The sequence below is a fragment of the Schistocerca serialis genome, chromosome 5, assembly GCF_023864345.2.
Source record: "Schistocerca serialis cubense isolate TAMUIC-IGC-003099 chromosome 5, iqSchSeri2.2, whole genome shotgun sequence".
Taxonomy (NCBI): Eukaryota; Metazoa; Arthropoda; class Insecta; order Orthoptera; family Acrididae; genus Schistocerca; species Schistocerca serialis.
Window position 1 is genome coordinate 229,577,604 of NC_064642.1, and position 27,499 is coordinate 229,605,102.

Here is a 27,499-nt window from a genome sequence, read left to right on the forward strand (position 1 = left end):
TACAATGGCAAATGTAAAAATTCAGCATTTATATGGCGTGCTCGATGCTGCGAAAACGATTGTTTCTCATGTTTCTACGACACTTATCACCGTTGTACATGTCAGGCTACGATTGCGCTATAAAACAATGGACATAGTCCAAATAAAGAGTATTTGACTTATCAGTTTTTCCTAAAAATATAAACTGTCAGGTGTTCTTGATTTTAGCAACCTTTATTAATAATCTTTCATAAAATATTGATAATTAAGAATTTGTACTGGAAATGAAAACAGTTTCGCGTGCAGTATGTAATTAGAAACAAAAATATGTCTATTATTAAAAAAAATTATGAATTTTATATTGCGAGATGTTGTTGTTGTTGTGGTCTTCAGTCCTGAGACTGGTTTCATGCAGCTCTCCATGCTACTCTATCCTGTGCAAGCTTCTTCATCTCCCAGTACCTACTGCAGCCTACACTGCTTAGTGTATTCATCTCTTGGTCTCCCTCTACGATTTTTACCCTCCGCGCTGCCCTCCAATGCTAAATTTGTGATCCCTTGATGCCTCAAAACATGTCCTACCAACCGGTCCCTTCTTTTTGTCACGTTGTGCCACAAACTCCTGTTCTCCCCAATTCTATTCAATACCTCCTCATTAGTTATGTGATCTACCCATCTAATCTTCAGCATTCTTCTGTAGCACCACATTTCGAAAGCTTCTATTCTCTTCTTGTCCAAACTATTTATCGTCCATGTTTCACTACCATACACGGCTACACTCCAAACAAATACTTTCATAAACGACTTCCTGACACTTAAATCAATACTCGATGTTAACAAATTTCTCTTCTTCTGAAACGCTTTCCTTCCCATTGCCAGTCTACATTTTATATCCTCTCTACTTCGACCATCATTTTACTCCCTAAATAGCAAAACTCCTTTACTACTTTATGTGTCTCATTTCCTAATCTAATTCCCTCAGCATCACCCGATTTAATTTGACTACATTCCATTATCCTCGTTTTGCGAGATGTAGGTATTCCAAATTGAACGAAAAAAAGGATGACCCAGGCGAGACTTGAACCAGCGATCAATGAACTGCGCCAGTACGCTACCGATTCCGCTATACATCCAATATGTAAATGGGTCTCAGCTGTATTAAATACAGTTCCTCGGTAAACTTCAGAGCCGATTTTTGATGTAAAGTCATGAAAAACATTAAGAACAACCTGTTTCTCGGCACTCTTGAATCGTGTTCCACATGCATTTTGCTCTACGGAACAAGAAGCAGCCTCAGCCATTTTCATACTGTGTATTGACAGCGCGACAGTCAGAGTACAAGAGTACAGAGACTGTGACTGTACACGACTTGTGAAATAAAAACTACATAGCTAAAGTTGATTAAGAAACAGGTTGATGGTTGTTAATACATTAGAATATTTTAAAGTTTCGTTTGACGTAACTTAGTAATAATACGTCTAATACACTAGTAGAACCTAATTCTAAGAGCGTAACAACGCCAGTGTACGTGTTTTGCGGCTTCTCACCAATTATAGCGTTTCTTTGTTTACATTAGGTTTACTCTTATGATGAACAGCGTATAAGAGTAAAAATAGCTCAGTAAACACAGTTCCGCAAACGAACCGTTGACGAGATGAATGTGGCTCTGTGGTTACCAGCCACCAGTGATTCGATTCTATGTAAACGCCATCCCAGAAGGTCGTTCTGTTCATTTTTTGGTGCTGTAAGACCATCACCTGGTAAGTAAACACACGTTCAGTAAGAAAGGTAGCTGATGTAGAGACTTGGGCACAGCACGCGGATTGGTGCCTAGATGACCAGGGTTTAAGTCACAGTCGCTTTTGTCGCTTTTCGCTACCCGAGATCGAAGAATGACACGAATTTTAAAATAGATTTCGCAAAACTGTGACAACGTTGTGCCACAGAAACAAACTTTTTTTCCACCCACCTTTCTTTCCGCCTCCAAGAGGAGAGAGCGGGTGCGTGTAGAACTTCGTTCTTTTGAGCATTGCGAAAGCTGGCACTGGTGCAGGAGAATCCCAATTAGGCTACAAACACAAAGAAGCCATAACCATCTGTCACGAAAACAAACGAAATGCCGCCTTCCGCCCCAGAAAGCGACAACAATCACACACAGAACCAAACAACTGAGACTGAAAACACAACAAAGTTAGGGGTATGAACACGCCTTAACAACGTGTCACTCAGGCAAACGATATGCGCTTTCACTCCCAGCTAGTTGACCTCATTATTGATTGGGTATCCGTGGTAATACACTTACTCTCATCAAATGCACACTGCGTGTGACTGTACATTTTAAGAAGTGATTGATGAATTTGTTTTAAGCAAAAAAAAAATGGAACGAAGTCCTAGTCCTAGTGAAACTAAAAACGGACATAAAAAGGAACAAAATCTGTTACTACAATAGACGTACCAAATAAACAATTGGTGGAAATGTTATATGAATGGTGCAAAGTGCATTAAACTGGAGAAATTCAATCATTTGCCTGTAGTATGAATTCCAAAAGCATTAAAAGTTACAGAAGAAATACTTAATGAGCCAAGGAAAAAATTTGTTAAGACTTTTGCCATTCACTTGCTCTCATTGGGACATGCGGTAAATTCAATCTGTAAATTGGAATTCCTTGGTACCTGTGCTGGGAAAAGATAACTGCTAAAAAATTTAAACTGCTTATCATTTCTGACAGTATTTTGTTTTACTAAAGATGTGGTGTTTCTTGTTAATAAATTGTATCTGAATTTTCAAAAGTCAATTTATATTTTGACTGCATGCAAATTTCCATGAACTATGCCCTAGAAGAGCTCTACGACCCTAAATTGAAACATGGTCCAAATGACAGTCCTTTTATTGATAAAGTACCTCCAGAATTTCAAGAAGTTACAGCTTCGTGGAAGCACAATACAACATTCGTTGCAGCATAGAAGAGATATGAAATACGCGACCTGCAAATCTTAGGTATCTCGCTTATAAATATAAACGAGTGATTAGCAGATTTAGATAAGACAGGAGAATTTAATATACTGTATCCTTAATACTATAAAAATGATGACCACTATGGCAATGAGCAAGTCATAGATATGTATACACACCAATGGCTGATATCGAAAAACCTCAAGGAGGGGGAGCTAAAGATATATTGAGCTACCTTTCCTTTTACTGTAATAAAAAATAATGCAGTCACATGGAAAATTTAAGAAAGTTTTACTTAAACTGATTATATACATCTACAAGACAATGCCATTTTATGATATAAAAAAGTTACACTTGTGATTCTCTTCCTTAAATGATGAATTCTGTGCGCCTATTCTTCTTCGCAAATTGGTTAACTACATCTTCAATAGGACAATCAATGTTAGGGTGAGTGTTTAACAGAGCTGAGCCATTAAGTCGATCCTCCTTCACTGTAGACCTCAGCCATGTCTTTGTACGCCGCAGTGATAAAAAACTTTTTACTACTGTAGTAGTCGATGCAGGTAGACAAGCAAATATTTTGTACAGCATGTGCAAACTATGATAGTCAGATCTACGACCAACAGACAACGTTTACATAACAAAAACATGATCATTAAGGGCGTGCTACATAGGAAAGTACAGTTACTCTATAACTCGTTTCAGTCGATTCGACTGACGAAAGAAACGAACGAATAGCGTACAGGCTGACTAGCGGGGGCGGTGCGGGTGTCAATGCGGACAGCCCTGCAGCGAGGGGGGAGGGGGGGCATTATTTAAGTAGCCACTGAGCAGTAGATGCAATGGAATGAATTTCGAAGAGCTAATAGAGTTCATTTGTGTTAATAAGATGACTTAAGAATTTCCTCTTATGGATTTGATTATAGAGTACGCCGCTATCATTCCCCAGAAAACACTTGACTGTGAGTGTCGCTTTAGTTGCATGAACAATATAAAAACAGAAATCAGAAATAGTCTTCCTGTGGAAAGAGTAAACTGATGATTAATACTGATGGGCCATCTCAAAATTATTTTGATTTCGAAAAGGCTTCTGTGTGGGGTATGCATAAAAACCGACGTATTCTAAAGTGATACAATGTAATTCCAAATATGCAAATCTATACTGACAGTTTCTGTAGTCTAGAAGTGATATGGAACGTGTAGATCTAGAGGTGTAAAAGTTAATAGAAAAAAATAATAACATATAATTTAGCAGAGTACTGTTAGGTTCAATTCAGTATGCATGTATTTCACTTTTAGAACCCTCATTAATAGTATATTTTATAAAAATTTCTGCTCCCAGAATTTTTCACAAACTTCATATTTGCACAAATGTAAATTTTGATTACTTAATTATCTAGGTTAAGGCCTTGGATGTAATCACACCATCACGAGTGAATCCTCCTTCCTCTGCCAATAAAATGTTATTGTCAAAATTGTCAAACATAGGGTTGCCTATAGCTTTTTGCTGCATCCACTGACAGAACATTGGTCTAGGATCAAAGTCAGGCTGCCTAATACACTGAACTCGCTGAAGGTTTTACGCGTACAGTGCACTGCGATGCATTATTCACCGAACACTACTGTGACTCATACCAGGAACTTGTGTGGCAAGTCCCCTCGTCCAATTCTTGGAGTGTTCGATTATTTCCAGTATCTCATCTTCAAGTACACGTGTAATTCGTACGGGCCCATCCGTTCTGACAGCATGTTGAAAGCTCCCAATTTCTGGGAGGCGGTGACGTAAGCTTGTAAACGTTAGACATTCGAGTAGATTTCGGGCACATTAAGCTTCGTGATACAATCATGCAACCTTCCGTGCGTAGCCGTTAGCCCTAGCACACATGAAATGTATATCCACATACCCCTCGTTATTGTAACGTTCCATGCTACCATGAACGCTCGTGCAGCTTGACGCTCCACAAACAACTGACATGAGAGGCACCCTGACTGTGAACTGTACCATTGTATCGATTCCATTTGCAAATACACGTCTCGAAGATGTAAACGAAGACCATACCAAGAACCAGCCACACGCCAATAGTGGCTGGTAACCTAAAAGTCGCAAGTATCTTGCAAGTGCTTCATTTGCAGATCTTGGTTTACTGAGCCATTTTTGCTGCGTGTTTTGCGTACTTTCAGCTGTATGCATTTACGTCATTATTTATGATAACACGGAGTATACAGGTGTGAGTTTGTACGTACTTGTATTGGTGAAGTTCAGCCCAGTATTCATGTATGGCTCTCTAATGATTAATCGTTTCCTTGGTTTCTGCATTATAACGCTCCATCACTACGAAAATATTAATTTGTTAACATTCCAGATGACGCATTAGTGTTCATATAGAATGCTCACAATCGTACAATACAGTCGCACAGTCGTGAGTCTAAATGAGAGTTGTCTGTTGTGTTAGGCATTCCGCAACGAAGGTCAGTTTCCAATGAGGTCCGGCAACGATTCAACCATGTACTACCGGAAACACGTGAGGCCCGACTGGTTCCGCGGCCGCTACGGCCTCGTCGCCACGTAAGTACCACCTCATGTTAACAAAGTACCAGGCTAACATGCTTTTACATATAAGGAAACAAAATTCCGTTATCACTCACAAATCATAGTTTTTACTAAAAATAATTAATAATTAACACCACTATGCAGCTTGGTTCCTACGGATTAAAGTACTGGCCTTGCGCTTCTTCGAGGAGTGACATATATGGTCAGAGATAAGGCACACGCGAGCATGGTGTAGTGACAGTTATGATGATGTAGGCACGAGGGCTGACGTAATTATGCCACTGCTTCACATACGGGTCACAGGCGTAGTACGTCACATTACTGGTTACCACTAGGATAGACCCCGTAGCGAATGAAGTTTAACACGACGATTTCCGCACAGGCGGAGTAGTTATTACAACAGTGTTGATGATACACGGGGCAATGAAACCCCGAAGCACAAATGTTTGTTCTTAGTGCGTTTGCATGTTTTTATAAGTGCAACTTAAGGTTTAGTTTCCGTAAATAGTAAAATGGAAATGAGCCTCTGGCATCGTTGGCCGGGAGGCCCCATTCGGGGAAGCTCGGTAGCCAAGTGGAAGTCTTATTTCATTCGGCGCCACTTAGGGCGACTTGTGCGCCGGTGATGAGGGTGAAATGATGACGAGGGCAACACAACACCCAGTCCACCAGCGGAGGAAATCTACAACCCGGCCGGGAATCGAAGCAGGTGTCGCTTGCACGGGAGGCAAGCACCTTACCACCAACCTAAGCAGACTGACTCCGTAAATATCATTTTAGATAAACAAGGTACGTACAGCTATACAATGGCTGAATTCTGACAGTGTTAAACCGATAACGTTATACATTTTTTATAGTTGCGTTCCCCAAAAGTACATTGGGAGTTGGACAAGAAACTGTTCGCTACAATAAGGATAGTGATTTTATGAGTGGATATGTTGGTTGACCAAACAGCGCTTCTCATCGTATAATCACGCACCCCAAATTGATTTGCGGCTAGTAGTGTCTTCTTTTTTTGGTTATTTCTTAAACTGATTAATAACGCGCACATTGAAAAGATCACTGAAATGTAAGCACTCCGTACCCACCCATGTATTTATAACACATGGCCATCTCATTGATCGCCCACTCAATGTCACCACTGTCTTTATCACGCGTTCTGGAACGCCAGTGCCGTTCCCCGATAATTGCTGGTTGGAAACGCAAGGATATTAACAGGCGCTGTTAATGATCTGTAGGATTAAATGGATTTTAACTACTGTCTGCAGATGACACGAAAATGTTCATACACGAACGTCGGACACAGTGACCTGATTTTTTAAATTTCTTTTCCTGACTTTTTAGATTTATTAATTTTAATTTTATTTTATCAGTTTCTAGTTAAGGGTATATACACACATCAAAAAAAGTTTTACATCACCCCGGTTCCCAGAACTCCTAACGATAGACCCTGACTGTGCTTGCTGTATCACAAACACAGTCCCTTTGACTGTTCAGAGCTGTCACTAAACCAGCCCAAAGATGCAAACAACCATGCATGAGCAGCACCTATTAGACGGAGAGGGTCCGACAGCCGATCATTTCCAGTCATTCCACCACGAAGGAGGTACACGGCTCGTGTTATCTGTAATTCAACCATGCCTAGACAGTCAACACCGCGGTTTGGGCAAGGAAGGGCTCTCAACAAGGGAAGTGTTCAGATGTCTCAGAGTGAACCAAAGCGATCTCGCTCGGACATGGCGGAGATACAGAGAGACAGGAATTGTCGATGACATGCCTCGCTTAGGCCGCCCAAGAGCTACTCCTGCTGTGGATGACCGCTGCCTACGGATTATGGCTCGGAAGAACCCTGACAGCAACGTCACATGTTGAATAATGTTTTTCGTGCATCCACAGAACACCGTGTTACGACTCAAACTGTGCTCAATAGGCTGAATGATGTGCAGCTTCAATCCCGACGTCCATGGCGAGGTCCATCTTTGCAACCACGACACAATGCAGCGCGCTACAGATGGGCCCAACAACATGCCGAATGGACCGCTCAGGACTGGCACCACGTTCTCTTCACCGATGAGTGTCGCGCATGCCTTCAACCAGACAATCGTCGGAGGCGTGTTTGGAGCAACCCGGACAGGCTGACCGCCTCAGACACACTGTCCAGCGAGTGCAGCAGGGTGAAGGTACCCTGGTGTTATTGGGGTGGCATTGTGGGGGGCCGACATACGCCGCTGGTGTTCCGCTTAATAGGTCAGGAGTCCACTACACACCGGAGGCGGCTACACGGGTAGCAGGGGCTGTGTGGAAGGGACTGGGCGGCTTTTTAGGTTAGAGGGTCTGAGGGAACGACAGAAGGGGCGTCCGTCAGAAAGTGGGCAGGTAAACACAGTAAGGAAGTTGTAGAAACGATTGGTATTGTAAATTGTCGCAGCTGTGTTGGGAAAGAACCAGAGCTCCAAGCCCTAATAGAAAGCATTGAAGCTGAAATAGCTGTAGGTACAGAGAGCTGGTTAAAGCCGGAAATAAGTTCAGCCGAAATTTTTTCAAACGATCTAACAGTGTTCTGAAAGGATAGATTAAATACAGTTGGTGGTGGAGTATTTATTACTGTCAGAGGTAGTTTGCCTTGTAGCGAAATTGAAGTAGATAGTTCATGTGAAATAGTATGGGTAGAGGTTATACCTGACAATCGGACAAAAACTATTAACTGGATGTTTTACCGACCCCCCCGACTCAGAAGACATAGTTGCTGAACAGTTCAAAGAAAACTTGAGTCTCATTTCAAATAAGTACCCCGCTCATACAATTGTAGTCGGTGGTGACTTCAATCTACCCTCGATATGCTGGAAAAATTATACGAGTACTTTTAAAGCCGGCGGGAGGCATAAAACATCATCCGAAATTGTACTGAATGCTTTCTCAGAAAATTATTTTCAACAATTAGTTCATGAGCCCACTCTAAGCGTAAATGGTTGCGAAAGCAAACTTGACCTTTTAGCAACAAATAATCCTGGACAAATAATGAGTGTTGGGACGAATACAGGGATTAGCGACCACAAGGCAGTTGCTGCTAGGCTGAGTACCGTAACACCTACAACCATCAAAAAGAAACGCAAAGTGTATCTATTTAAAAAAGCTGATAAAAATGCTCTTAACGCCTTTTTAAGAGACAGTCTTCACTCCTTCCGATCTGATTATGTAAGTGTAGAAAAGTTGTGGAATGTTTTCAAAGAGATAGTATCAACAGTAATTGAGAGATATATACCACATAATCTAATAAGTGGTGGTACTGATCCCCCATGGCACACAAAACGATTCAGATCGTTATTGCAGCAGCAACGAAAAAGGCATGCCAAATTTAAAAGAACGCAAAATCTCCAAGATTGGCAAAGTTTTCCGGAAGTTCGAAATATGGCGCTTACTTCAATGCGAGATGCTTTTAATAATTTCCACAACGAAATTCTGTCTCGAAATCTGGCAGAAAATCCAAAGAGATTCTGGCAATACATAAAGCACACCAGTGGCAAGACACATCAATACCCTCACTGCTCGACAACAACGGTGAAGTCACTGATGACAGTGGCACTAAAGCAGAGTTATTAAACACGGTTTTCCGAAACTCCTTCACCATAGAAGACGAAGTAAATATTCCCGAATTCCAATCAGGAACAACTGCCAAGATGAGAAACATAGAAGTAGATATCCTTGGTGTAACAAAGCAACTTAAACCACTTAATACGGACAAGGTCTCCGGTCCAGGTTGTATACCAGTCATGTTCCTCTCAGAGTATGCTGATAAAATAGCTCCATATTTAGCAATTATGTGCATCCAATCGTTCACAGAAATATACGTACCTAAAGATTGGAAAATTGCTCAAGTCACACCAATACCCAAAAAGGGAAGTAGGGGTAATCCGCTGAATTACAGACCTATATCACTAACGTCGATTTGCAGTAGGGTTTTGTAACATATGCTGTATTCGAACATTATGAAGTACCTCGAAGAAAACGATTTATTGACATTTAGTCAGCACGGATTCAGAAAATATCGTTCTTGTGAAACACAACTAGTTCTTTATACTCATGAAGTAATATGTGCTATCGACAGGGGATGTCAAATTGATTCCATATTTTTCGATTTCCAGAAGGTTTTCGACACCGTTCCTCACAAGCGTCTTCTAATCAAACTGCGTGCTTGCGGAGTATCGCCTCAGTTGTGCGACTGGATTCGTGATTTCCAGTCAGAAAGGTCAAAGTTCGTAGTAATAGACGAAACGTCGTCGATTAAACAGAAGTAATATTCGGCGTTCCCCAAGGAAGTTTTATAGGCCCTCTATTGATCCTGATCTATATTAACGACATAGGAGATAATCTGTGTAGACGTCTTTGACTGTTTGCAGGTGGTGCTGTCATTTACGGTCTTATAAAGTCATCAGATGATCAAAACGACTTGCAAAATGATTTAGATAAGATATCTGTATGGTGCGAAAAGTGGCAATTGACCCGGAATAAGGAAAAGTGTGAAGTTATTCACATAGGTACTAAAAGAAATCAGATAAATTTCGATTACGCGATAAGTCACACAAATCTGAAGGCTGTAAATTCAACTAAATACTTAGGGATTACAATTACACATAACCTACATCGGAACGATCACATAGATAATATTGTGGGTAGAGCAAACCACAAACTGCGATTCACTGGCAGAACACTTAAAGGTGCAACAGGTCTACTAACGAGACTGCTTACACTACGCTTGTCCGTCCTATTCTGGAGTACTGCTATGCGGTGTGGGATCCTCATCAGGTGGGACTGATGGATGACATCGAAAAAGTACAAAGAAGAGCAGCTCGTTTTGTAATATCGCGAAATAGGGGAGATAGTGTCACAGACATGATACGTGAATTGGATTGGCAATCATTAAAACTAAGGCGTTTTTCGTTGTGACGGGATCTTCTTATGAAATTTCAATCACCAGTTTTCTCCTCCGACTGCGAAAACATTCAGTTGGCACCCAGCTAAATAGGGCGAAATGATCGTCACGATAAAATAAGAAAAATCAGGGCTCGCACGGAAAAAATTAAGTGCTCGTTTTTCCTTCGTGCCGTTCGAGAGTGGAATGGTAGAGAGACAGCATGAAGGTGGTTCATTGAAGCCTCTGCCAGGCATTTTATTGTGAGTAGCAGAGTAATCACGTAGATGTAGATGTGGTCATGGAAAGCGCCATAACGGCTGCACGATACGTGAATGCCATCCTCCGACCGATAGTGCATCCATATCGGCAGCATAGTAGCGACGCATTCGTCTTCATGGACGACAATTCGTGCCCCATCTCGCACATCTTGTGAATGACTTCCATCAGGATAAGGAAATCGCTCGACTATAGTGGCCAGTATGTTCTCCAGACATGAACCCTATCGAACATGCCCAGGATAGATTGAAAAGGGCTGTTTATGGACGACATGACCCACCAACCACTCTGAGGGATCTACGCCGATTAGCCGTTGGGGAGTGGGACAATCTGGACAACAGTGTCTTGATGAACTTGTGGATAGTATGCCACGACGAATATAGGCATGCATCAATGCAAGAGGACGTGCTACTGGATATTAGAGGTACCAGTGTGTACAGCAATCTGGACTACCACCTCTGAAGGTCTCGCTGTATAGTGCTACAACATGAAATTTGTGGTTTCCATGAGCAATAAAAAGGGCAGAAATGATGTTTATGTTTATCTCTATTCCAATTTTCTGTACAGGTTCCGAAACTCTCGGAACTGAGGTGATGCAAAACTTTTTTGATGTCTGTAGATTTTCGCATGCAGGTTACATATAATGGGCTCTTCCAATTTAATTGCTGGATTAGGTGCCGAAAATAATGTATGAGAATCTCACAGTGAATAAAATGGTAAGTACTAAGACGTAGCAGCCGCGCGGGATCTGAGGCGTCTTGTCATGGTCCTCGAGGCTTTTCCCGTCGGAGGTTCGAGTCCTCCCTCGGGCATGGGCGTGTGTGTTGTCCTTAGTGTAAGATTAAGTAGTGAGTAAGCTTAGGGACCGATGACCTCAGCAGTTTGGTCCCATAAGAATTAACCACAAATTTAAAAGCCGTAGCACAATGTTTCGCATGAGAGGGCTTTATAGTGGATATCATTTGAGTGTAATCAGCAATTAGACGTATATGCCAAGCTACCAAAACTGTTATATCAGGACGTTTGAGTCTGAAACAATGTTTCGTATGAGAGCATTTAAGTGCATCTGTAGCTGGATTAGAATGCCTAATTAGTAACTTGTTAAAGTGTCAGGATTTGCGAGGAAGCGAAAACAGTAGGCACCCGTTGAGGTGATGTAGTTAAACATTTTATAAGAGGCATGATGATTTACTTCAGTAAAAAGTGGTTGAAGGCAGTCCTAGAGAAGCCGCCGAAACTGCACGGGCAGCTGCCCAAGAGAGCAGGAGAGGAGAGCGTCTATCCGTGTCGGAAGCTGCCAGCACAAGTGGGCGGACGGCGTGTCCGCTCCCGGTGGCTGGCCGCGGATCCACCCCCACGTGACCTCCTCCAAACATCCCTATTGGACAGCCAAATTGTAGACGCGCGGTTCGGTAGCGTTACCTCGTCAGCAACACGTGAATTTAGTCGCTCATGGTTGAACACGTGAGTTTCGAAGTGGTTCTGTCCGGTATAACGCAACGTGACTTACGAACTGAAACTAGCCGCAAGACAGAAGGCATTGGCGAACATCAATTGAAATACAAAAAATTAAATTTTTGTAATATTACATTCATTTAGAAGCAGTCCCCACTGTACAATATTATTGCACTGCATCATGTGCGTATGTGACAGGTGGTTTGATCATAGGGGCACAATATGACAAACGTTGCTCATGTAGCATGCATGACCAGTAATGCTAAATTGTTTGGAATTACGCAAAATACTTCAGAATCCGTATTTCAATATTCGTTCTCTGTAAGTTACAACAGGACTCGCATGAACAGATACGCACTTTGAGTACAGGACAAGGCAATTTCAATGTGGTCACGCATGACATTATGTAGTAATGATTCTGTTTTAGTTGGTCTGTGTAATTGATCTTTACAAAACTATTGCCTAAACAAACGATACGTACCGTTTTAAATGTTTTATGTATGTAAACTATATGTATGTAATGAAGCAATAAATGTGATTTCTTTCATCGTACTTTATATTAAATGTGACTGTTTAATAAAGGCGCTTTTATTACTGCTATTTTAATTCGATGTGACCGTTGGCCGTGGACGCGCAGTTGTACATCAAATGCTTGTCTTATTTTCAAATATGTAGCGGGTACACGCGACACTGGTATTTAAATTTGTGTAACAGTTTTTACAATTTGTTGTCGTCATTCACTGTATTGATATCAGATTTAATAAAGGTGATTAGACGCAACCCCATTTTAAAAGGCGACACTGGCTGCGGACGTGCGCTTGTAAGTGAGGCGCGACGCTAGCGCCATCGAAGGTTTGCTACTGCTGTTGGCTCTGTTGACATCCAGTTTGATTGTGACTTGGTAAGAGGCAGGTGTGAATTGCGTTCATTCTGAAAACATCTACAGAGCATGTCTTGCCACTCAGTTCAAAAAAATGGTTCAAATGGCTCTGAGCACTATGGGACTTAACATCTATGGTCATCAGTCCCCTAGAACTTAGAACTACTTAAATCTAACTAACCTAAGGACATCACACACATCCACGCCCGAGGCAGGATTCGAACCTGCGACCGTAGCAGTCGCGCGGCTCCGGACTCAGCGCCTAGAACCGCTAGACCACCGCGGCCGGCTTGCCACTCAGTGTTTATTATTAATATCAGCAATGTCAGTACAGATATGTTTGTAGTCAGATAATTAATTTCTGTTCCATTTGAATTTTTTTTTTTTTTTTTTTTTTGTATTCACTGTTCACAGAGGACTGTGTACTGTTTTTTTTAGCCCCAGTAGGCAAGGCTTGAAAACAAAATGTTGAAACTGAAGTAGAAAGTCTTGCCGTGTGCAGAAGGAGGGGGGAAAGATGGTTGCCATTAAGGGCAACAAAACGGCGCGTAGAATGTCGTTGGCTTACTGCTGTAGTGTAATCGTGCCACAGAGGAAAGAAGTGCCATCCGAGATCAGCACTACGGGTTATCGGGTCATATGGCGGACGATATTCAGGATAATCCGAGGCGTCTCCAGACTTGTCTTCGGTGGTCAGTGGGGTTCAGTACGAAGCGGGATCACTGACCGACAATTCTACTCCAATAAATTAGATTCCAGGCCGATGACGTGTCTCGAGACGCCCGCACAGCAGTGTGATACCAAATTGACTGTCTCCCGCCGTACAGCCCGACAGCCAGGAGTGATGGGCTGGGAAGCCATTTGTTTTCTAGCCAGGAGCCCTTTGGTTGCCACCTGTGGCACCCTTACAGCACAGCGGTACGCCGAAGATATTCTACGACCCGTTTCATTGCTCTTCCCGGCAAACCATACTGGGCTTACATTTCGGCAAAATAATTGCCGCCCGCACACGGCTAGGGTTTCTATTGATTGTTTTCGTACCTGTCAAGCCGTCTCTTGGCTAGCAAAGTCGATGGATGCCTCCCCAGTCGAGAACGTTTGTAGAATTATGGGCAGCACTCTCCAACCAGCTGGTGATTTTGACGATATTACGCACAAATTGGACAGAATTTGGCACGGTATCCGCCAGGGGAACACCTAACAACTCTGTCAATCAATCCCAAGCCGAATAACCGCTTGCATAACGGCCATAGGTGGACCAACGCGTTTTTGACTTGTTCAGAAGCTCTTTCCCTTGAATAAATTTGAATGTATTTCACATTTTCACGTTTACCGCCTTTCGTCCCATTTGGATAATTCCTACGTTATGCGCTGTCTTTTATTTTTGTCTCAGCACAAAGAACCTAGCTATGGTATTTGTGTGATTCCATGGCCACACGATGTTAATCGTGACCGAAAACAATTTTTAACTGGTACGGACTGTAGACGAATGTCGCCTTTTGGCAATAAAAGTCGCTTTCAACACCAACAGGAATTTTTACTGCTAGCGAATACAGATCTATTTCAACCAGTTTGGAGGCGAACACTGCTTAGAGAACTGCATGCTGTACTGTCTGGAGTCGATTATATACCAAAATGCCACTGCTGACAGCGTAATATAAAGGTGCACAAACTGGACATGTATTGTGTCACCCGACGAATCGCAATTTTGCATTTTTTCCAGCTGATGCGAGGCGTCCTTGCCCCAAAGAGGCGTTTAATCGGCAATGTATGGAGTGTGTAGTTCGGGCTGGATACTGTTCCGCTGTTTTGGTGATGGTTTTTGTGTAGTAACTTGGTTCGACTTACCCAGATCACCATTAACATGAACCAGGACTTTTATTTCATCATCCTCAGATATTAGGTGTTGCCCATTATTCTATGTATTCACGGTGACTTTTATGGACACTTTCAACTTACTAGATAGCTCCAGCCTTGTTTAGAGATCTGGACGCATACGTTCCTGGTTTGTCGATCATTCAGGCACCCAGTCACAACTCGACTGGCCGCCTAAATGACCGGTTTTAATTCCCTAGGAAGCGTCTGTGACTATTAAGATCAGCCGATGAAACGCAGCAGTTAGTGTATACAGTATGGAATCTCTGCGGGATCTAATCATGAACAACTGGCTTCAACTGGATATGGCACATCCGAAGACACTTGCGAACTCTCTTCCTCATAGAGTACTAGTCAACGTCAGACGGTTTTAACTGCTTTTGCGTAATGTCTCCTACATGTGCCTACTCTTTCGTCCAGTTTGTTACGCACCTGGAGATGGGATATCGGGGTTTAAAATTCACCGTACCTTTTAATTTAAAAAAAGCAGTTTTTACGACGGAAGGAGAATGTTTTCCTTTTTCCTTTGGGTTTTACGAATATAATTCTCTCCCTACTACAACAATAGCTCACTGTTTTTTCTGTGTACGATACCCACCAGCTACTCATGTTCAGAGGAAACAGAGCACATTGAACAACTAGAGATAGGACGTTCACATTCACAGGACTTGTACATTAGTATGTTCTGCAGAAATAGTTAGCATTTCAGTCAATTAATTTCAACATGTGTCCTGATGCCTATTAGGCACAGAGTCCGCCATGGGCGCTGATACCTAGTTCCATGTGTGATGGCATCGACGGGTATAAACCGTGAATGACGTCCTGTGGTATAGCCATCTATGCTGCATTCACCCATGTTCATCTGTGGTGATAGCCACTGGATCACAGCGCTGCACCCGCCGTTACACAATATTCCACAGATTTTCGACTGGCGACAAGTTTGGTGATCTGGTAGGCCAGGGCAAATGGCTTACGTCCTGCGATACCAAGGAGGCATGTGTTTGTGCAGCAACATGTGGTCATGCATTGTCTAGCTGATAAATAGCGTCTCGGGCGTTGTGCGGGAAGGAAATGGCTGCGGGTCAGATGATGTCATTCACCTAGGTCACACTGGTCACAGTGCCCTGGGCACGTAGCAACTGTGATTTGTGGTTGTACCTTACAGCACCCCACAACATAAGGCCTTGAGCTGGCGCTGTACTTTGTAGGTCTTGTGCGAATGCTATCACTGTGATGCCGCTCTCCACAAAACACGACCATAATTTTCAAACAAACAACCTGGATTCGTCCGAAAACGCTATCTGATGCCATTCTCGTCCCCCAATCATTTCTGCAGAACATACTAATATACATGTCCTGTTAATATGAACGTCCTATCTTCAGTCGATCAAGGTGTTCTGCTTTTTCTGAACATGGGTGTACTTATACCATGAGGTCTGTGTGTACACTCTGTTAATTATGACCATTTTTACATCTCGAATTGGATAACTGGTTTTTCCTTAAACATGTCCACATACCGATAACCCAAAAGAATATTGCTGCAGATATGTGGTGTTTGTGAAAATGATTTATTTCGACATTAGTTTTCTTGACATAGAGCGACACTCTTACCTACTGCGAAAAACAGTCTCCAGTCTCTTTGTTGATCTAACCTGGTGCCCAAATTTCTTTCTGAGTATTTTAACCTGTCAACATCTTGTGTCAGAGGTTCTTTGTGAGATGGTCTGTTGCATCAAAATGTTAAAAGTACTCTCTGCTTAACCCGAAATTCGGAGGCTAGCGCATCTGCTTAACATTTGCTCCTAGCATCTGAACTCTTGGCCCATCCACAGGCGTAATTTTACCTTTTTTTAGTGACCGTAGCACTGGATACAAGAGTATATGTAAGGGAAGTGCTCCCGAGATACAATAAAGTCAGTAAAGTCTGTGGAACTCAACATATTAACGAGCTTTTGTAGAGTGAAGACATTCGTTCGTCGTATCACTAGGAGAAGGACGGTGGCAAGCTGGTCGTCCCATCCGCCTTTCATCGTCAGGAAATATCCCCTGTACTCAATTTCTTAGCAGACTGAGTAGGTCTGGGCCCGTCTTGGAAGCAATTTAACGAGGAAAATCCCCGCTCCGACCTGGGATTGAACCCGAGACCTCCAAGGAGAGAGTTTAACGCTTCACCTACTAGACCATCGCGGCCTATGAGAATTACAAATAATTTTCATTTCTATGTACTGGATCTGTCATTGTCAGTGAAAGGAATGAAGCACACAGCTATGAAAATCTACTCATCTAAATATCTGGCATGAAGCAGACGTATCTTTAAATGTAGGTTAAAATATTTTCTCTTTAATAATTCCCCCCCCCCCCCCCCCCCCCCCCACAGCTAAGTGGTCAGCCTGTGTGAATGCCATGCTCTATGCGTGGGTTCGTTTAGCGGCTGTAACGCAGATTTTCTCCGCTCGGAGACTTGGTGTTCTATTGTCCTCATCATCGTTTCATCATTATCGAGACGCAAGTCCCCCAGAGCTGTGTCACCTATAAAGATTTGCAACCCGGTCGCCGCACTTCCCCAGCTGGGGACTCCTGGACATCAATGCCATACGATCATAATCAATATCATCATTAACAATTTTTGTATTATAAAGGACTTCTTGGACAGAAATTAGTGTTTACATACTACAATATATACATATTTGTATTTCAGAAGACACCAGACAAAGTGTGGACTAAGCTACACAATGTGTCAGTTTTGTATTCTCCCATTCCCGCTCCATTTAGAGATTATACGACGAACTCAAGAGGATCGTTTAGCACCCTGTGTATGAACCCGAATATCTGTATTTTAGTCATCTGTACCCTAGGTGCATGTAAGAGAAAACAGCTGGTTTCTTCACTTGAACGTGTGTTCTTAGAAATATTCCCCGTGATGCACAGCAGTTCCATTGTAACCTGTGTGTGTGTGTGTGTGTGTGTGTGTGTGTGTGTGTGTGTGTGTGTATGTGTCACAGCTCCTTGAGAGTTTTCGTGACACTCTCACGGTTAACCAAAACCGTGACGGATCGTGCGGCTCTAATTTAAATCTGTTCTAGTTCTTTTGTTAATCGTAGTTGCTAAGGGTACCACACTTACGGACAGTGCTCGACAGCTGACAGAGCAGTACCTCTCAAATGAGAATTTTAGCTCTGCCCGCCGCTTTGGACGAGCGGTTCTAAGCGCTTCAGTCCGGAACCACGCGGCTGCTACGGTCGCAGGTCCGAATTCTGCCTCGGGCAGGGATGTGGGTGATGTCCTCAGGTTAGTTAGGTTTAAGTAGTTCTAAGTCTAGGGGATTGATGACCTCAGATGTTAAGCCCCATAGTGCTTAGAGCCATTTTTGAATTTTAGTTCCTTTCAAGTATTCTACTGAATCAGAGACTGACATCTGCCTTCGTCGCGGTTACATTTATTTGGTCGTTCCAACTTAACTGTATGCAGGTGGAAACTCCGAGATACTTACAGATCATGATTGATTGTGTTTCCAGTGGCCGATGGCGTGTTCAAGCGAATTGTGAACTTTTAGTGTTTTTACGATCAGTACGTCACACGTACTTATGAATAGCACAGTTTTCTGCAGCCAAGATTATTTGGTATTTTTGTTCTATTTAACCATCGCTTCCCTCACTCCTGTTACTGTTATGTCTTCATAATCTTTATTTTACTATTTGCTGTTTTCGTGTCACATTGCGGGGGTTACATGAGGGATTGATATTTCTCCCTCGAGTGCCGTCTCACACAGTAATCCAAATGTATGAAATTAAAAAGTTATCTAGCTGGACAAAGAAGAGGCTACTCAGTGCATAAATAAGAAGTTCAATAGATGAGAAAATCTTTTATTGGAAACAGGTTTCCACATTGGAGAAGTAACCTTTATTGAGGTAGAAAAGTTTTGAATAGCAGGACATTAAGCAAAAAAGATAAGAGATACGCACTGCCTTTTAAATATTGTTTTATGTGTTTATATTCAAATATTTTCTCGGTAGTATGAAATTTCGAAATGTTTGAGTACACTTTTCCTGTTCTTTCAGTTCTCAAGAGTATAGAGCATTTGCAATACGAATGTACACCGTGAATTTAACTTTTGGCCATTAACAGACTATATATTATTATTGCTAGTTCCTTCATTCTGTTACCACTTTTAGACATTATTTAGAGTGGCAGTACCTCATAAAATCATTTTCGCCGTTCAGGTAGCCAACTAACAGTAGACAATATTCACAATACACTCACGTTTCGAGCCGACGTGTAGAAAGAAACGACCACTTGGAAGAGGCTAATCTCAGTATAGGAATAAAATCCCAGGGGCTATGTGGTAGAACCCCTTGCTACGAGTAGTCGACGGAGCGGTCTCGTCCTCAGTTCGCGGGTCACTCCACATATCAGTTGGCAACGCCTCGAAAGACCAACGCCGGAAGGAACGCGCTCTCCAGCAGCCACAATATCGTTACCTACCACGGCGCGAGTATCGCAGCGTGTGCGGTTGTTGGACACGCGTTACGAGAATTGACCATGGAACGATTACAATGCTCATAGATGTCGAACATCTTTGGATAAACCAATGTGCATGTATTAACATGCAGTTGGCAGCTATTGGTAAAAAATGTAATAAATGCATGTCACTGTGAATTAGTTATGGATACCTACTGAGACATGAAAGTAGCTGTTGTAAAAGGATTTTGAAAGGCAGAGCCGGCCGCTGTGGCCGAGCGGTTATAGGCGCTTCAGTCCGGAAACGAGCTGCTGCTACGGTCGCAGGTTCGAATCCTGCCTCGGGCATGGATGTGTGTGATCTCCTTAGGTTAGTTAGGTTTATGTAGTTCTAAGTTCTAGGGGACTGATGCCTCAGATGTTAAGTCCCACAGTGCTCAGAGCCATTTGAACCATTTTTGAAGTTATAATTTTCATCTCAACAACCAGCAGACGTTCAACTCAGGAGGCAACACAACAAGTCCTCACATCAACAGTCATGTTCACAGTCACACACATAAACACAGACATGCACACAATAATAACTCAGGAAACAGTTACGTGCAGAGGAATAGCTGGTGACGATGCCTCTCAATCATGAATGACAGTGAGCTCTTGTCACTAGAAAGTGTTCAATCCAGTAGCATATTTGTTCGGATATTTGGTATTCGTGTACTTTGTGTTGGAAGTGATGCATCGAAAGCTTTCTCGAAGTCAAGAAACACTGCATCACCCTGATATCAGGTCTCTGCTTGCTTTTTGGACCATGCGATGATATAGTTTGCTTGGTTGCTTATGCCGTTGCTTATGCCGTTTCCAAACGCTGTTGTTGTGCTGTGCTTGCGAGTGCAGGTTCTTAACCTGCGGAATCCAGTGGATGGTTCAAATGGTTCGAATGGCTCTGAGCACTATGGGACTTAACTTCTGAGGTCATCAGTCCCCTAGAACTTAGAACTACTTAAACCTAACTAACCTAAGGACATCACACACATCCATGCCCGAGGCAGGATTCGGACCTGCGACCGCAGCGGTCGCGAGGTTCCAGACTGTAGCGCCTAGAACCACTCGGCCACTCCGGCCGGTCCAGTGGACCGAGAACTGCTTTTTACAGCTCGAACACAATTAACCGCCACCTGTATCTTCACCTCTATACCATATCGCACAACGGATACACCGAACACTCCACACGTAACATTTGCAACATCAACAGAAATTAATGAAAGCATCAACAGCAGCATCATGTTCGCAACTCGGATTAAACAAAGCTAAGTAAAAATACATTGTTCACACAGCAGCTATAATATATTTCTAATCTACTTTAGCTTATTATTTAGGCTAATCTAATTGTTCTGCAAAAGGGAAAACCAACGAACGGTTCAAATGGCTCTGAGCACTATGGGACTTAACTTCTGGGGTTATGTCCCCTAGAACTTAGAACTACTTAAACCTAACTAACCTAAGGACATCATACACATCCATGCCCGAGGCAGGATTCGAACCTGCGACCGTAGCAGTCGCGCGGTTCCAGACTGTAGCGCCCAGAACCGATCGGCCAACCCTGCCGGCGGAACACCAACACCGATGGAGTCCGACAACTGATACACATCACACCCATGTTGTGCGTTACTAGACTCTTACTATCAGGTCATTTCATAAGTGTCGACGAAAAAATATTGCGAATGCGCCGCTCACGGGTGCTGCTTTCGGTCTTAAAGTGTCAGCGAACGAAGTACTATCGCCATCTTCCACTTACAGCATTCTTTTTATAGCATAGCTATGTTCTCTTCAAAAAGTGAAATTTGTCACTATTTCCTTCTGCAGTCAGGAAGAAGAGTGGTACGACTTCCGGCGCAAAGTGAACCAGGCAATGTTGCAGCCGAGGTCCGCCAAGCTCTACGTGGGGCCCATAGACCAGGTGGCCGAAGACTTCGTCAACAGGTGAGTGATTGGGCTTCCATAGGCCTGAGCGGCTAGCGTCAGCATGAAGTCTGACCACTTGCTATTGCAGTAATTTTGATTCTCGTAACCGACACAGTACACCATCCAACCAGTAAGTAATTTGATTATTACAACAAAAAAGTGTTAGTACTTTCATAGTATACAGGCTGTATCACCTAAAGTTTGCACCGCAAATATTTCGGAAATGGAAAGTGCTATTGACAAGTAATTTTCACAGATTGGATTGGTAGTCGGGGTCTCGTGTTGTTACCCAATAAACATATTGTAATAATGCTTGGAAATTGTATTTTTTGTGCAAACATACACCTTTTTAAATGGAACAGTACCTACTGACATTAACAAACTAAAAGAAGCTAAATTAAAATGTCAGTGATGTTTGTTGTAGAATTCTAGTGCGAGTTGTTTATGAGAAACCGAGTTTTCAAAAGTTTCCACACTGACATTTGCATGTGCGCTTCGCCTGCGTAGTTGCTAGGTACGTTGTTATTATGTTTGCCTACAGTGTGCTTGTATGTTCCTTGAGTGCACTGCGACTTGCTAGTCAGTTAATGTGTAACAGTGCAAGCAGCAAGTCGTGAATGGACGATAGCATTAACCAATGCAGAAACAGCCAACATGCTCGTGGTGTACGGAGAGTGTAGGAAGAATGCAGTTCGTTCTTGTACGCTTCAACCATTTCGACAATTATTTATCAACCTCTTCATTGATTTATGTGAAAGTTATAGTGTTACACCTAGACAACGAAACGGAAGAAAACAAGTAACGACAGAAGAGGGGTAAATTAATGTTCTTGCTGCTGTTACAGTTGATCCGAACGTTAGCTCATGCACAATCGCATGACGAAGTGGCATGTGTGAGGCAAGTATCCTATACATTCTCCATCGGTTCATCCCTTTCACATCTCACTCCATGAAAAGCTGCGTGCAATCGATTATGAGAATCGTGTTAACTTCTGTACATGAGTATTAAGACAGGGTACTCAAGATGTATCATTTACCTTATTTACTGATGGAGACACTTTACCAATCACATGGCCAGGTAAACCGCCGCACAAGCACCACTAGTGCCGCGTCCCCCCTCTATAGAAAAACATTTTAGTGCTAGAGTATATATACATTAAATTCGAAATTTCGCATTCAGCTTTCGGAGAATACATTCGTATAAAAACTAGGTCTCTATAATGGGACGGAAATTCATAAATTACAAACTTTTTTTAACAGAGGGTAATTTTTCATTTTCTTGCTTGAGATCCTTCCCTGGCAGAGGCGCACATCATTCACAACTTGCCTGCACCTGCTGTCATCAACAAGTAAGACACGATTCGCGACTTCAAAGACAGAACCGACAAACCACAGGCCGTTGAGTAAGAGAAGACAGAGGGAAAGACGTCCCACTAAAAAAAAGAAAAGAAAATGTAATAGGACGACTTTTTTGAAAGATTTCGTAATGCCTTCAGCTGCCATTCTCTTCATTTCATTTGCGATTGTACAATTTCGACCTTACGCTATTTTCAAGTATCTAAAACGGAATCATTATACAATCGATACATTAGTGATACTTAAGTCCGATGTAGGAACAAGTCATATCTGCAGATACACGAGGCGCATTATAACTTACTTTATGGATGGTTTTTTAGTAGTAAATTATGCCATGTATGTCATTTCTCCTGTGCACGTTATCCTCATAAAATAAACCCAAGTTCTTTCACCCTATTTTAGGAGAACGTTATTTTTGAACAGTTGTTGCAAAGGTCTTCTATATAATGTCACTAGTATTAAGTACGTTAAAAATGGGCCTTACACAGTGTATAAAGTAATTGTACCTAGCAGCGATGTAAAGAAACGATTATTATAAAAAGATTTATTTTTATTATTGTAACTGAACGATTTGTTAAATCAAACGACTTATATATTCTGTTGTTATTCTTATTAAAATGTTTCGCATGTCTAGAACTTTATTTTTGAATAGTTGTTCCAAAGCTCTTATATATAATCTTACTAGTGTTACGTACATTAAAACATGGGCCTTATACAGAGTATAAAGTAATTGTACCTAGCAGTGATTTAAACAAATTATTATTATAAAACATTTTATTTTTATTATTCTAACTGAACGATTTATTATATCAAAAGACTTATATATTCTGTTGTTATTCTTATTGACCCCCCCATGATCCATGGACCTTGCCGTTGGTGGAGAGGCTTGCGTGCCTCAGCGATACAGATAGCCGTACCGTAGGTGCAACCACAACGGAGGGGTATCTGTTGAGAGGCCAGACAAACATGTGGTTCCTGAAGAGGGGCAGCAGCCTTTTCAGTAGTTGCAGGGGCAACAGTCTGGATGATTGACTGATCTGGCCTTGTAACATTAACCAAAACGCCCTTGCTGTGCTGTTACTGCGAACGGCTGAAAGCAAGGGGAAACTACAGCCGTAATTTTTCCCGAGGAAATGCATCGTTACTGTATGATTAAATGATGATGGTGTCCTCTTGGGTAAAATATTCCGGAGGTAAAATAGTCCCCCATTCGGATCTCCGGGCGGGGACTACTCAAGAGGACCTCGTTATCAGGAAAAAGAAAGCTGGCGTTCTACAGATCGGAGCGTGGAATGTCAGATCCCTTAATCGGGCAGGTAGGTTAGAAAATTTAAAAAGGGAAATGGGTAGGTTAAAGTTAGATATAGTGGGAATTAGTGAAGTTCGGTGGCAGGAGGAACAAGACTTTTGGTCAGGTGATTACAGGGTTATAAATACAAAATCAAATAGGGGTAATGCAGGAGTAGGTTTAATAATGAATAAAAAAGTAGGAGTGCGGGTTAGCTACTACAAACAGCAAAGTGAACGCATTATTGTGGCCAAGATAGACACAAAGCCCATGCCTACTACAGTAGTACAAGTTTATATGCCAACTAGCTCTGCAGATAATGAAGAAATAGGTGAAATGTATGACGAGATTAAAGAAATTATTCAGGTAGTGAAGGGAGACGAAAATTTAATAGCCATGGGTGACTGGAATTCGTCAGTAGGAAAAGGGAGAGAAGGAAACGTAGTAGGTGAATATGGATTGGGGGGAAGAAATGAAAGAGGAAGCCACCTTGTAGAATTTTGCACAGAGCATGATTTAATTATAGCTAACACTTGTTTCAAGAATCATAAAAGAAGGTTGTATACCTGGAAGAATCCTGGAGACACTAAAAGGTATCAGATAGATTATATAATGGTAAGACAGAGATTTAGGAACCAGGTTTTAAATTGTAAGACATTTCCAGGGGCAGATGTGAATTCTGACCACAGTCTATTGGTTATGAACTGCAGATTAAAACTGAAGAAACTGCAAAAAGGTGGGAATTTAAGGAGATGGGACCTGGATACACTGAAAGAACCAGAGGTTGTAGAGAGTTTCAGGGAGAGCATAAGGGAACAATTGACAGGAATGGGGGAACGAAATACAGTAGAAGAAGAATGGGTAGCTCTGAGGGATGAAGTAGTGAAGGCAGCAGAGGATCAAGTAGGTAAAAAGACGAGGGCTAATAGAAATCCTTGGGTAACAGAAGAAATATTGAATTTAATTGATGAAAGGAGAAAATATAAAAATGCAGTAAATGAAGCAGCCAAAAAGGAATACAAACGTCTCAAAAATGAGATCGACAGGAAGTGCAAAATGGCTAAGCAGGGATGGCTAGAGGACAAATGTAAGGATGTAGAGGCTTATCTCACTAGGGGTAAGATAGATACTGCGTACAGGAAAATTAAAGAGACCTTTGGAGAGAAGAGAACCACTTGTATGAATATCAAGAGCTCAGATGGCAACCCAGTTCTAAGCAAAGAAGGGAAGGCAGAAAGGTGGAAGGAGTATATTATGGAAATGGAAGAGGATGTAGATGAAGACGAAATGGGAGATAAGATACTGCGTGAAGAGTTTGACAGAGCACTGAGAGACCTGAGTCGAAACAAGGCCCCGGGAGTAGACAACATTCCATTAGAACTACTGATGGCCTTGGGAGAGCCAGTCATGACAAAACTCTACCATCTGGTGAGCAAGATGTATGAGACAGGCGAAATACCCTCAGACTTCAAGAATATAATAATTCCAATCCCAAACAAAGCAGGTGTTGACAGATGTGAAAATTACCGAACTATCAGTTTAATAAGTCACAGCTGCAAAACACTAACGCGAATTCTTTACAGACGAATGGAAAAACTGGTAGAAGCCGACCTCGGGGAAGATCAGTTTGTATTCCGTAGAAATGTTGGAACACGTGAGGCAATACAAACCTTACGACTTATCTTAGAAGAAAGATTAAGGAAAGGCAAACCTACGTTTCTAGCATTTGTAGACTTAGAGAAAGCTTTTGACAATGTTAACTGGAATACTCTCTTTCAAATTCCGAAGGTGGCAGGGGTAAAATACAGGGAGCGTAAGGCTCTTTACAATTTGTACAGAAACCAGATGGCAGTTATAAGAGTCGAGGGGCATGAAAGGGAAGCAGTGGTTGGGAAGGGAGTGAGACAGGGTTGTAGCCTGTCCCCGATGTTATTCAATCTGTATATTGAGCAAGCAGTGAAGGAAACAAAAGAAAAATTCGGAGTAGGTATTAAAATTCATGGAGAAGAAGTAAAAACTTTGAGGTTCGCCGATGACATTGTAATTCTGTCAGAGACAGCAAAGGACTTGGAAGAGCAGTTGAACGGAGTGGACAGTGTCTTGAAAGGAGGATATAAGATGAACATCAACAAAAGCAAAACGAGGATAATGGAATGTAGTCAAATTAAATCGGGTGATGCTGAGGGAATTTGATTAGGAAATGAGGCACTTAAAGTAGTAAAGGAATTTTGCTATTTAGGGAGTAAAATAACTGATGATAGTCGAAGTAGAGAGGATATAAAATGTTGACTGGCAATGGCAAGGAAATCATTTCTGAAGAAGAGAAATTTGCTAACGTCGAGTATAGATTTAAGTGTCAGGAAGTCGTTTCTGAAAGTATTTGTATGGAGTGTAGCCATGTATGGAAGTGAAACATGGACGATAACCAGTTTGGACAAGAAGAGAATAGAAGCTTTCGAAATGTGGTGCTACAGAAGAATGCTGAAGATAAGGTGGGTAGATCACGTAACTAATGAGGAGGTATTGAATAGGATTGGGGAGAAGAGAAGTTTGTGGCACAACTTGACTAGAAGAAGGGATCGGCTGGTAGGACATGTTTTGAGGCATCAAGGGATCACAAATTTAGCATTGGAGGGCAGCGTGGAGGGTAAAAATCGTAGAGGGAGACCAAGAGATCAATACACTAAGCAGATTCAGAAGGATGTAGGCTGCAGTAGGTACTGGGAGATGAATAAGCTTGCACAGGATAGAGTAGCATGGAGAGCTGCATCAAACCAGTCTCAGGACTGAAGACCACAACAACAACAACAACAACATTCTTATTGAAATGTTTCGCATATCTAGAACATTAAAAAGGGGGATGAAGACAATTTGTATTTCGGTGGTGTGAGATAGAGGATAGAGATTGTAACAAGCTGGACCCCACCCCCACCCCCCTACCCGAAAAGGAACCACGATCAGCGCCTGTACTAAAGAGGCGTTGTGCATCACGGAGAAGTTTTCTGTTAAAATTTCGAGAGAGTAAATTACAAGATCGGGAGAGCAACATACTACTTCCTCGCATATTCTTCTCCCTGACTGACCACGACGAGGAAAGCAGAGAACTTAGAACTGGTTCAATTGGTTACAAACTCTGACGCTTACAACGTATAATGCGCAATGAATCAGGATAGATGTTTTATAAGAGCAGAACACGAAGAACACTCCGCTATGTGCCGTAAGATTTAGTGTATAGAGTAGACGGACGTGTTGCCATATTTGCAAATGCAAAATAAATTCTGTGCTGGTGTTAACATTTCAAGTGTTCATATCTTCATTCTTTTGTGCAGTGGTACCTTGATTCGTGTTCCCGTAGTCTTTCCAGGCGGCATGTGCGAATAAAATGTTCTCGGTTTACAAGCAGCGTCAGTTCAAATAAAATACTAGATCTTTCGATTGCTATCTCCGTCGCCGTCCTCAGGAGTAAAAGCCACTGATTGCCTGGGCTGGTACAGTTTTCCGCGTACATAGGCAGGATTCCAGCCTGTGGCATCAGGGAGGGCCGAAACGACGCTTGCG

At 42.2% G+C, this 27,499-nt stretch overlaps 1 protein-coding gene across 1 annotated transcript in view; it reads left to right on the forward strand.

Moving 5' to 3' along the window:
* Nucleotides 1–27,499, forward strand: part of LOC126482390 (probable cytochrome P450 301a1, mitochondrial) — a 230,564-nt gene that overhangs the window by 91,882 nt on the left and 111,183 nt on the right. The window contains exons 4-5 of the mRNA XM_050106497.1: nt 5,386–5,498; nt 21,200–21,316. Of these exons, the coding sequence (XP_049962454.1) occupies nt 5,386–5,498; nt 21,200–21,316 (230 nt within the window). The remainder of the gene's footprint in view (nt 1–5,385; nt 5,499–21,199; nt 21,317–27,499) is intronic.